This window comes from Oreochromis aureus, linkage group 6 (assembly GCF_013358895.1).
Source record: "Oreochromis aureus strain Israel breed Guangdong linkage group 6, ZZ_aureus, whole genome shotgun sequence".
Taxonomy (NCBI): Eukaryota; Metazoa; Chordata; class Actinopteri; order Cichliformes; family Cichlidae; genus Oreochromis; species Oreochromis aureus.
In genome coordinates this window covers 21,966,388-21,978,790 of record NC_052947.1, presented here as the reverse complement: position 1 = coordinate 21,978,790, position 12,403 = coordinate 21,966,388, and the positions used below count along the sequence as shown (strand labels likewise).

At 39.6% G+C, this 12,403-nt stretch overlaps 1 protein-coding gene across 4 annotated transcripts in view; it reads left to right on the top strand.

Moving 5' to 3' along the window:
- Window positions 1-12,403, top strand: part of apbb2b (amyloid beta (A4) precursor protein-binding, family B, member 2b) — a 57,844-nt gene that overhangs the window by 14,149 nt on the left and 31,292 nt on the right. For all 4 annotated transcript variants that reach the window (XM_031751003.2, XM_039613548.1, XM_039613546.1 and 1 more), the window contains exons 2-4: window positions 3,822-3,934; window positions 4,830-4,887; window positions 8,323-9,363. In XM_031751003.2, the coding sequence (XP_031606863.1) occupies window positions 4,872-4,887; window positions 8,323-9,363 (1,057 nt within the window). In that variant the 5' untranslated portion in view covers window positions 3,822-3,934; window positions 4,830-4,871. The remainder of the gene's footprint in view (window positions 1-3,821; window positions 3,935-4,829; window positions 4,888-8,322; window positions 9,364-12,403) is intronic.

Below are 12,403 nucleotides of genomic sequence, written 5' to 3'. Positions count from 1 at the left end.
CAGATGTAGTTGGGATTCAGACTTATCGTTTTAGTGCATTCCTGAACTGTTGCTCCAGCTCCTCTTTTTTTTCCCTTTTTTTTTCCTTTAACATCATAATGATATGGCATCTTCACTGCAGTCTGTATTTAGTGTTTGGACAGTGATGCTTTTTTGTTGTCTTTTACTACTTTAGCTCGCTGGACTTAAAATGAAAAGACTGATTTTTAAGTGCTAACTTTAAACTTTAAAGACAAACTCCTCCAGTTTTATGCATCGAAGTGTTTAGACCAAATTTAAATGGTCTGCACCAAACAGCGGCCTGTATTTGTTTTTTTTAGCGCAGTCGAGTTAAGTGACTCCAGTTGGTGGAGGTGAGGCCCTGTGTCTGGATCGTAGGGAGCACAAAAGATGGATGTAGCCATCATGAAGTTGCCCACTGCTTTCTTTTTAATGAAATGAGCGTTTTCAGGGTTTGAAACCAGATACCCCAACCGTGGGGTGGATCTGACTCTTGAAACTGCATGCCTATCCGAGCATATCCTGGATAATCCTGCTTTTTTTAAAAAAAAAAATGTTAGAATAATCCAAATTTACAAAATGGATTTGGTGTTTTATTCACTATGATCCGTAATGAGTGCCTGAGTCCATAAACTCATTGGGAAAGTGCTTACAGAGGTCAGAGCTGAGGACTCTTTTCCTCATAGACATTTATAGGACCAGAAGTCCTTTTATTTCCCCCATAATAACTAAAAAGGGTTATTTTTTTGTACTCTATTTACCCCTTTAAGGCCTTCTAGGAATAAACATTTCATGATCTCTTCTGAACTGAATAGTTTGTCATATTTCAGGCCTGCTTTTAGTACAAAAGGACTGGGCATGCATCAGAAGTTAATGAGGGTGGTCTCTGCCTACCCTTTCTATTGGTTGTCAAACCACATTTTTATTGATATGTAGTGATTTGCGAAAACAAGAGTACATTAGGAGGACACGGGAGGGTTCCAGGTGTTGTAAGAGCTGGGCATTTTGACATTAGAGTCTGTGTGCATTGACTCGATTGTGAAGCCAGGCTCAAAAAGTCATTAGAGGAAGTGCAGACTTGATTTCCAGTGAGATGGTGGTTGGTGCAGATTACTTTAATAATAATAATGATGATGATTATAATAATAATAATAATAATAGATCTGGTTGTGTGTATTAACAAACTAAGAAAGAACTGAGATTAGACTGCTATGGCCTCCTTCTCAAGCCTTCTCCCAAATCATAGGCGTGAGGATGAACTGCAGTGATTATTGTGCAAATGCTGCTTAGATTTAAGGCAAATATCCAAACTGCCAGACTCGGCAGCAAACTATCCATTTGTTTTCAGTGTGGACACCCTTTTGTGCAAATACCCACAAAGTCACATATATTCTCTGGTATGCAGACTTGCTGCAGCAGGATCCAAGTAACCGAGCATGCCTTGTAATTTTAATCCCAGAATGCAACATTTCAATTGCTTTTTTTTTTTTTTTTTTTTTTTAAAAACACCAACCCTCTTTCTTTGTCTGAACTTTTCTTTTTTTTTTATTTATTTATTTTTTTTTTTTTTCAGATTATGCATGAAAATTGAGTTGCCTTCAGAACCCATCTGTGCCTGCTCACGGTGTGATTCCTAAAGTGTTGCTGTTCCCAGGAGTTTTTAAACCCTTACACCTGATATGGCAGATAGTGTAGTCCATTCGATCTTGCGTGTCCCAACATAAACCATTAAAATAAAAAGAAAAAATGTATGAAAAAAAGCATTAGAGTATGCGCAGCTGTTGAAAATTATACAGCTTCTCCTCAGATGTTTGAGTGTTTTATCACAGTTGCCGTAACACTTAGACAAGCCCGATGTTTGACTGTTGTGTAAGTCGATACTCAGATTGGTGTCGATGTTTCAAGTTTTAAATAATATTGACAATCACATTCTTGGATGTATGCGAACTTCAGAACACTGCTCAGTTATGTAAACCTGTAGAAAAATGATGTGAGCCTGGAGAACTTTTGTTGTTTATGGGATGTTTTGCAGCTCTGTTGCCTTGGTTCCTTTAATTCCACTTTAGCACATGTCCTGAAATTGGCATTTAGCCGTGGCTCGTTTTAAACATGAAGCAACAACAACTTTATCTGATATATAGAAGAAGAATAATGCACTGAATTTGTATTTCATTTATTGGCAACATTAAACTAATTTATTTTCACTGGTCACATTTCAGCTCAAAGTGAAGCTTTGGGCTAGTTAGATTTTTCTTCTTTTGCACACTCAGACACGCATTGCATGTGTAGCTAATAGGAGACAAATGACGTGATATGATATTAATCACACTCACAACACTGGGTTATGTTGCCATGAGTGTTTATAAAAGCTTTCCAACAAGTTTTTCTGAACCAGCGTCCCTCCGAGTGGTTCGGTAAGACGAATGAGGAGCACGAGAAAGAAGCCAAAACATCTTTGTGTTGCGAGTGTTGTGTAAACTCACTCGCCTACAGTTTTGCAGTCAAGTAAGAAACTTGCAAAGTAAAGCTGCTGGCATTGTAAGTGTGAAATGCTACATTAGCTCTCCCAATAGCTGCTTCTGCCTTGTGGCGGAGCAAACGCAGAACGACGCCAACGCCGAACCGAACAGACTAATCCACAGAACAGCAGTTTGTTACCGTTACTCGAGACAAATCTCAGACAGGTGCAGCTCTAATTTGGAAACCCGAAAATCTTTGGTGTACCACTCAAATCTTTAATGATAACGTTACAGGAGCCTAAGATGAAATATTTCATCTGTGTTTTCTTCGAGTAAATTTTGATCTTCTGGTGATTTGCTTGTTGAAGGTGATTTTTAGTTCTTTTATGTATTTTTTTAAAAGATTTAAAATTTGAGTTAAATATTTAAAATAATTTACAAAATACTTTTTTGGATTACATAAATACTATATATGGTTTATCATGACCCATCACAGGGCTGGGACCCTCATTTTGGTCGTGAGTCCCTTATTCCTGTTCTGAAAATAGCAACAATTAAAAAGTAGATTTTTGTTTATCCAATGATGCAATAAAATCTTTTAGGTGAGCTGATTTCCAAGTTATCTTTTGCCGTAAGCCACTTTGATGATTTTTAAAAATAACCGTGTTATGAGGTAAACGGTTTCTGAAGTTATTACGATTTTTATACCCTAAAATCAGTCCAAGGGTCTTTCCAGCCCTTCATCCAGATGTAAGTGGGATTTTTATGGTCCACTCTAACTATACTCATTATCTTTCTCCCTGCTTCTCATAGTTGTGTGTTAATAAGAACTGTCCAAAAGTCTGCTGTCTGTGTGTGCGTGTGTGTGTGTGTGTGTGTTGGAAAGCAGAGGAGAGGGAGTTTACAAGCCTCCGGCGGCATTAAGTTTATGATGGTTCCAGTCAGCAAAGGTTTGGCCCGACTGCACCAAAGAGAGAAATATGAGCTCTGTACAAAATGAACCTTATGTTCTCTCACACACACACATATATATATATATATATATATATATATATATATATATATATATATATATATATATATATATATATATATATATATATATATATATATATATATATATATATATATATATATATATATATATATATATATATATATATATATATATATATATATATATATATATATATATATATCCAAACATACACACCCATCTTGTGTATTCGTGTTTGATTGAGGTTGTGAATAATTGATGTCTTTATTATTTGTCCCTCTTGTGCCCTTCAGACCTCTGGCTCTTTCTGCTCACCCCTCCCTCAGTCTCTCTCATTAATCCTATTTCATGTTACTCTCCCTCAGGACGCTGCTGCTGCTGCTGCTTCAGTGAAGCTATGATTGGATGAAGAAAGAACCATTGACTACCAGTATGGACCTGCTCCATCCTGGAGTTTTCCACCATCCTTAGCTCTCAGGTACACAACAGCTATTTTTAAAAAAAGTTGTTGTCAGTTGTTGAACTGAAATAATGTAGGAATAATATTATATGTGGAGATTCTTTTTACTGGGTAGCACATGTCTCACTTTTAACCTACGTTTTCAGGCTTGTCTTAGAGCTGTGATTCCTTCTGTATAAAAAAATTATTTTCTGAATTACTGTAGTCATAAGGCAACCTAAAAAGTTCCCAATTTTGACCTACTGTTATGTATTTTGAAGGCCTCTGAAATATAAAATTGTGCTAGTTTTCATTAAAAATGCACTGACAGATTTTCCTTGGAGTGACTCAGGTGGACTGCTTCAGTGACTTCAAACCTGATAAGAAAACGATCATTTCCAGGTTCCCCCCACCTTTAAGATACCACCTTAGCTTTATGATAGGAAGGAAGGATTGTTGGATTAGCTTAGTGTTTACAGTAACAGTAGATTAGCATTGCTAACATAACTTCTATAACCCTGACCGCAGCTCTGTCATTATGTGTGTTTTGTTTAATTATTCAGAAATGCTTTGGATATCCACTTTAGTTTCTGCTGTCTCAGAAACCTCTTCCGTCTCCCTTTTTACTGTATAATACATGCAGAATCAGACGTACTCAGGTCAGTGTGCGTGAGGGACACAGCATGGAAGACTTCTGAGATCCCTATCGACTGATTTCTTCTTTGATTCCTCCATGTTTGACTCATAGTCTCCGTTTAATAATTTTGATTTCTGTGGCGAGCATCTTCGCTTTATCACAGTGTTGTGTTGTCTCCATAGAAACCAGCTGTCAGTGGGTTTCACTTGGATGAATGCGGTCTCTGTGGGCAATCCAACAACTTCTCGTAATTCTTTTCATTCTTCTTCTGATCATTTTGTTCTTTTTTTCCCTCAGATCTGAGTCCACTTAACTCTGAACAGTGACCACAGCCAGTGTATGACAGACCTGTCAGGTACACACACACACACACACACACACACACACACACACACACACACACACACACACACACACACACACACACACACACACACGCACATCAATGCCTCAAAACCACTTCATTAGCCTTTCAGTTTAGGTTGCACTATCACCACTTGTGCTTTTTTTTCCAATTATGCCTAACAGTTACCAATAAACTGTGTATATTGGACACATTTCTCTACTCGTTTCCTTGTTCCCTCATTTGTTTTTGCGACCCAATAATAAACAGACAAACTTGGAGTATTTAAAAACATTCTCTTGGTACAGTACAGTCATTCAGTCCTGTTTAAAACTAAGCACATGATTCAGTAGCTTGTTGAACCACCTACAGCGACTATAACTTGTATTCTGAGCAACTTTATCAGTCTCTCACATTTATTGTGGAGGAATTTTGGCCCAGTCGTCTTTACTTATTGCCTGCAAACCTCGATAAACTGAAGCAGTCATTTTTGCACAGCTCTCCTAAGTTCCCACTGCAGCATTTCAATCAGGTTGAGGTCTGTACTGTGAGTCATTGCAACACTTTCATTATTTTCTCTTTCAGCCATTCTGTTGTAGATTTGCTGATGTGCTCGGGATCATTGTCCTGTTACACGACCCAGTTTCATTTAAGCTTCAGACTGCTTTAGACAGATGGCCTCATATTTTAATATTAAAATATGTTACTATACATGTTCTGGGGTGCAACCGAGCAAAGTGAAGAAATAAAATGACCACATTCACCTAATCTGGTGACAATTCAAACGTCATAAACGAGAGTTGTGGTCAAATTGAAATCTAGAGGTTGTTCTTATGTATTTGTAGGCATTTTTGGAGTGAAGTATTTCAATGACTCCTACAGTCATGTCTTACTAAGTTTGAAGCATGCAGTTTACTGCAAATTGCTTCTGAATTTAACACTGACGGTATCACAGCCTGATGTGGCTGTGGTACTTGCTGTTAGGAGTATTCATTTATTTGGGATTAGAGGGTAGGATGTTATCAGAGTGTACTTGGCATGGCTGGATGGCTCAAAGCTGTGAGCAGAGCTGGGTGTGGGGTGCTGGAGGGAGGAGGAGAAACACAAGGATAAGATAAATAAGGAGCAAGGTCATTTTTACAGTGAGCTCTGGTGCGTTTGCAGTGTTTCAGGGCTTTAGTCACACTTCCAGTCAGAGATCCAGAGTCTACAGTAGATCCAGAGTCGACCATGTAGCAGCAGTGCACCTCTGTACATTAACAAATTCTGCAAGATCACATTGGCATGCAGAGACAATAGAAATGTGCATATTTATGCTCGTAATTGTGCATAGACGGTTTGTGTTCTTCTGTATCCAAGTGTTCAGAAATCCCAATTTTCCAGATTTCAGTTTTCAGATCTCAGGTTTAGACAGCAAACTTCTTTCTAATAAAGCAGCCTTTCCACTGATGAATCCTGCGCTTCAACTATCTCTCATGAACAGCTGTCTCAACAAGACCACACGGCCCCCATCAATTTTCAACAGATGAGTTCACCCTTATATCAAAACACATCAGTTCTCCTTCAGCTGCCTCTCGAACACCCGTAAAACCTGCGCTTACACTTTAATATTTAGTGGATTACTCAACTCTTCAAAAGGGCTGCTCGTTGCGCTCCTGCTATTATTTGTGCTGTTGTCTGTAGAATGAAGTAAACCGCCGTCTTTGTGCTTGTAAATTAGTGCTTTAGTATTATTAGGTCACCCGCAGAACTTTCTACTTACATCTGTGGATTTATGTGACTGCGTTTTCACATTCCACCTTAAAAGCTGCTGGTAGCGGCAGGTTTATGCATTAATGAGTAAAAATAAAAGACATGTTGTAGCAGCTCAAACTGTAAAAGTTAACGGAACGCTGTTAGAAGAATTTATTTTTCTTAAAGTCACTGGACTTTATTCACTGCTGAAGATGGCTGACTTTTTTCTTATTAATCTTTAATGACAAATATTATTTATAATTTGTTACATGCACAGTCAGGTCCATAACTATGTGAAAAATAAAAACATTTTATAATTGTTATTTCTTTTCAGCAGCACAATTGATTTGAACTGTAATTAAAGGATATACTTTTGGCTTAAATTTAAGATGCATGAAAAAATATTGCATTTCCAGTTTAAGAATCACAATTGTAGTTGTTGTTGTTTTTTTTTTTTTTTTTTTTTTTTTTTTTTAAACCATATGTTCATTTTCACAGGCTAAAAAAACCAATCAGCTAGTTGTTTGATAAGCCTTTTTATAGCCACTTGTCTTTTGTTTCCTCGTTATTCAGCACGATAAAAGTCAAGCCCAAGTGTTTAATTTGTATTTGATAACTCTTAATGGGAACTGTCAAAGAGGTGTTGATGCAAGCAATGGAGGGCTTCATTAGACTTGAAACAAAACAGTCTTATCAGAGAGATAGCAGAAACTTAATTGTTGATTTAACCACCACTCTTGGCGCATTCTCAAAAAGAAGGAATGCACTGGCCAGCTCAGCAACGGCAAGAGGTCTCAAAGACAACAGAAGATAAAGTGGAGTGAACAAAATCCCTTCGCACCATTTGGCCAAGCCAAGAGTATTCTTGTAGGCGATAAGGCATCATAGTCTAAAGTCTGCAATCAAGAGTCGCCTTCCTGAATGTAAATACAGAGAGTTTACCTCAAGATGCAAACCACTGACGCTTAAATAGAAACATGAGATCAGAGTTTAGATCAGAGAAAAGATCAAAATACAGTTTGAAAGGATTAAATCAACTGGAATGTGTATGAAAACAGTGGCAACAGAACAGTATTTAGAAGACTGGAGACCACATCATCTGTCCATCGTGGTAAGGCGGTGTTATGGCACGGGCATGTTATGCAGCTGAGTCTTTCATGATATGACTGCTGCTTGAAGTATCTGCCAGATCCCACAAAAGCTATGGTTATCTATAGTACAGATCAATAATGACCCAACACACATGCAGTGCCACACGTTATTCCCAGAACATTAGCACTGCTAGTAACAAGAACCTTCCTTGCAATGCCCTAGACTAGTGGTGAATGGCGCCATAACATCTTAGGATGGCATGCTGACATAATAAAAACAGGGACCTGCAGTGCTTTCTCAAATTGTTCATTCTGTATTTAGTGGTTAGTCGAACAAAATTCGAAAAAGTTAGGGCGACGTTCTTTGAATCTGACACATACAACGAATGCAAATGGAGAACCAAACAGTCGACATTGGCAGCAGCATGAAGAAATTAACATAATGTATAAGAAAATGAAAAGGCATTGGCATTCATAGTAATCTTTTTTTTTTTTTTTTTTTTTTTTTTAAACAAACGTATAGATGTTATTGACAGTGATGTCTCACCTGTGTGTTGTCTGTGTATTAACACGTGGATATTTAGGTTTTTAAATTCACTATTATCTTTTTTTTCTGCTCCAGGTGATCTGTCTGGTGCAATGATGATGTCAGTAGACGTGACCAATCGTAATGGCCCCGCCGCCACGCCCCCCACCTCACTCAGCCTTCGCTCTTCACACAACCAGCTCCTCACCAGCGATGTCATCAAACAAGGCTCCGCCACTCCTCCCAAATGTCGGAAGAAGTATGCGCTTACCAGCATCCAGGCCGCCATGGGCCTCGGTGAAGTGGTGCCACCTTCATCAGCATCATCATCTCCATCGTCATCCCCGTCACAGTCCTTAACTCCCAACAATCCCAAACTAGCAAAGAACGGGGCGAACCAGCTTCGTAAAGCTGGCCAGGACCACAACAAAAACACAACTGACCCTGATTCGATGGATTTAGAAATAATAGCAGATGACCTAAATGTCAACGTGGCAGAGGAGCAAGACAGTCACACTCTTACCAATAATGATCGAGAGGAAGATGCCGACCTTAACTCAGATACTCACAGTGATGCAGAGGCTGAGCAGACGACAGAGCCTGACTTGGACTGTAACATAAACACGACTGTGGAGCTCAAACTGAGCAGCAGCACGGCTGATTTGGACTTTGACTCAGAGGACACCAATGACATCAGCATCTTGTCTGAGAAGGAAATGATGTTAAAGATGAAGATCGAGGAAGATGAGATGGTGGGGGAAGAGGAAGATGAGGAGACGAAGCCTTTACTGACAGTCGACAGTGAGCCCCCTGTGAAGAACCACAAAGTTTCTCCAGGCCTGGAGCTCATTTCTGACCTCCACTCCAACCTCAAGCTCCTCAAATCTGGCAAGAACTCTCCGGTACCCCCTCCTCCTTCCCCACCCAAGCAACCCAGTCCAGAAGACACTCCCCTGCTCTCCATGGCCTCCTGCCCCTCCTCTTCCTCCTCATCCTCCTCTCCAGAGACGAAGAAGGACAGAAGAACTGGCGCAAAGACAGACTGTGCATTGAACCGCATCCAGAATCTGAACCCCAGTGACGAAGAGTTGAGCTGGACTACCTTGTCCCAGGAGAGCAACTCGCCAGAGGAGACAGGTACGCACACGCACAGACACACACAGAGCCCATGAAGCTTTAATGCAGTAAACTTTACTGTTATTTACAAATATTTAGTGTAGTTTTTATGCGAGTCTTATGTCAGCTACTGTGGTATGTTTTGTTTTGGGGGTTTTTCCCCTCCTGCTGTTTAGCGGTTTCACCGTCCTCTCTACTGATGATGACATGTTTCCATTTACCCAGAGTGTGTGTGCATGCACATTCGAGTGTGTGTGTGTCCGTCCATTTGTGGATATGCAGAGCTCAAGCATTGCTTAAACAGAATAACAAAAACTCCAGCCTCCAGTAAATCTCCCAGAATCCCTCAGGCACAGGAAGTGCCCTTGTAACCTCATGGGGGTTGGTGTGCCAGATCAGCTGTGTCCTGTTTCCAGCTTCATCCTGAGCATATGTGTGTGAACCAGCCTTAACTTAATGCATAAACTAGCTGCCAATATCTTGGTGTGTTAGATGTTTTTTCCCCCCTCATCTTAAAGCTCCACAGAAAGGAGCTGCTTTCCTCTCCCCTGTAGCACCTGTATTCGTCTGTATTGATCAGCTACCTTGAGCTTCATCACTGTTATATATCTGTGAATACAAGCATCTGGTCTCTGCAAATATTAGATAATGGATAACCTTTCCATAAGAACCTGTAAGCTGGGTCAAGAGAAAAGCTGTAGTCTGCTGTTAGTCTAACATAGTTTTAGTTTTAATTAACTACAATAATTACCTTCTCTATGTGTGCAAATCCTGAACTTTAAAAATGAAAACTAATAAAGACTAATACTGAACAATTTTAAATAAAAATGTAACTGAAAGAAGCGCATCCACTCTAGAAGTTGACTTAAAAACTAATTAAAATACAGAAAAAGTAATAACCCTGAGACACAGAGTGACTTAGATATTCTTAGTTGTTCAATTTCTGTTCCTCTCAGCCTGTAATGATGGGCATAATGATGGCACTGACTAATATTTAATATATAGACATAGAAAAGAAATCAGATGTAGCCCTACTTTACATCTGTATGTTTCTTCTGTCTTTGGTTACTTTGTTGATAATTTCTCTTTTTAAACCTTTAGATATAAAATATCTAGGAAAAACTGTATTGTTTAGATTGCAAACAGCTACTCAGTTTTGCCACTATTATTATCATTATTATTATTATTATTATTATTATTATTATTATTGTTCATTGTTACATAGCTTTGAGGATAAACTTTTGCGTGATTTTTAGAGTTTGAGAGTCTCCATCTGTTGCGGGTCTCTTGCTTTCTTGTATTTGCATGTTGGCTACGTCTGCAGAAGGTCTCTTCAGTTCACTGTTGTTCTTTGCCAGCGTTATGTTAAAATCTGGGTATGGAGTTTTTTTGGGGGGGGGCACTTAAAACTTGTGGTTTAGTGTAAGACGAGCAAAACACATCCGTGCTCCTGCAGAATAGCAGCTGGTCCTGCGACATAAGCATATGGGCACTTTAGTGTTCCTCATAGCTTGTCATATAAACAAAGCCTCCAGATTAACAGAAAGAAGAGGCTGTGGTCTCAGCTGTAAACGGTGCCGTCTTTCTGAGTTGGTGAGTTGTACTGCTGCTTTTTTTTTTTTTTTTTTTTTTTTTTTTTTTTGGCTCTCTGATGACTCACAGTCTCAAGTTGAAGGCTCTGAGCATCTGTGTAACTCATTTCTCTACAAGTTGGATTACCAGCAGCTTGCATTTTTACAGTTTTACTGTCGTGCTGTCTGGATTTCAGGATTACATTTTCATGTGTTCATTTGTCCAGGATTTCATTGTGTATAAAAGCCTATCTAGGGATGTGCATTACAAATTAGTTAAGGCTATAAATGCTGGGCTGTATGGCACTGTTCATGTTACATACCTGTCTCTATACAGAAAATTAATAAACTAAAGTAACTGTCTTTCAGATCCGTCTTTGCTTATTTGCAGTGTCATTTAAAAGAGAGAACCAAGACCATGATGTATGTAGTGAGGAGCTCAGTAAGGAAGCAAATGACTAGTTAAATTGTATATGTCACTTTCATCCCCACAGGCCTATATAATCAAGCACCTTGGCATGCAGACTGCTTATACAAACATTGTGAAAGAATGGGTCGCTCTCAGGCGCTACATGAATTCCAGGATGGTATCATGACAGGATGCCACCTGTGCAACAAGTCTGGTCGTGACATTTCCTCGCTACTAAATATTCTACAGTCAGCTGTTAGTGGTATTATAACAGAGTGAAAGCGATTAGGAACGACAGCAACTCGGCCACGAAGTGGTAGCCCACGTAAAATCCCGGAGTGGAGTCAGCGGATGCTGAAGCATATAGTGTGCAGAGGTCGCAGGACCACTAAACTTCATGTGGGCTTCAGTTTGGCTGAAATACAATGACTAGACAGCTTCATCGAATGGGTTTCCATGAATGAACAGCTGCATCCAAGCCTTACATCACCAAGCAGTGGTGTAAAGCATGCGACCACTGCGCTGTAGAGCAGTGGAGACGTGTTTGCTAGACTGACGAATCATGCTTCTCTGTCTGGCAATCTGACACATGACTCTGGGTTTAGCTATTTCCAGGAAAACGGTACTTCCCTGACTGCATTAGGACAATTTCATGCTCCAAACTGTGTGGGAACAGTTTGATGATGGTCCCTTCCTGTTCCAACATGACTGCACACCAGTGCACAAAGCAAGGTCCATAAATACATGGATGAGCGAGTTTGACTGCCCTGCAAAGAGACCTGACCTCAACCTGATAGAACACCTTTGGGATGAATTAGAATGGAGACTGCGAGCCAGGCCTTCTCAGTGTCTGACCTCACAAATGTGCTTCAGGAAGAATAGTCAAAAGATTCCTGTAAATACACTCCTAAACCTGTGGAAAGCTTTCCCAGAAGAGTTGAAGCTGTTCTAGCTGCAAAGGGTGAGCTGACGTCATATTAAACCCTATGATTTAAGAATGGGATTTCACTCAAGTTCATGTGCGTGTGAAGGCAGATGAGAGAATACTTTGGACAGTATAGTGTATCTATCCAACACCTAG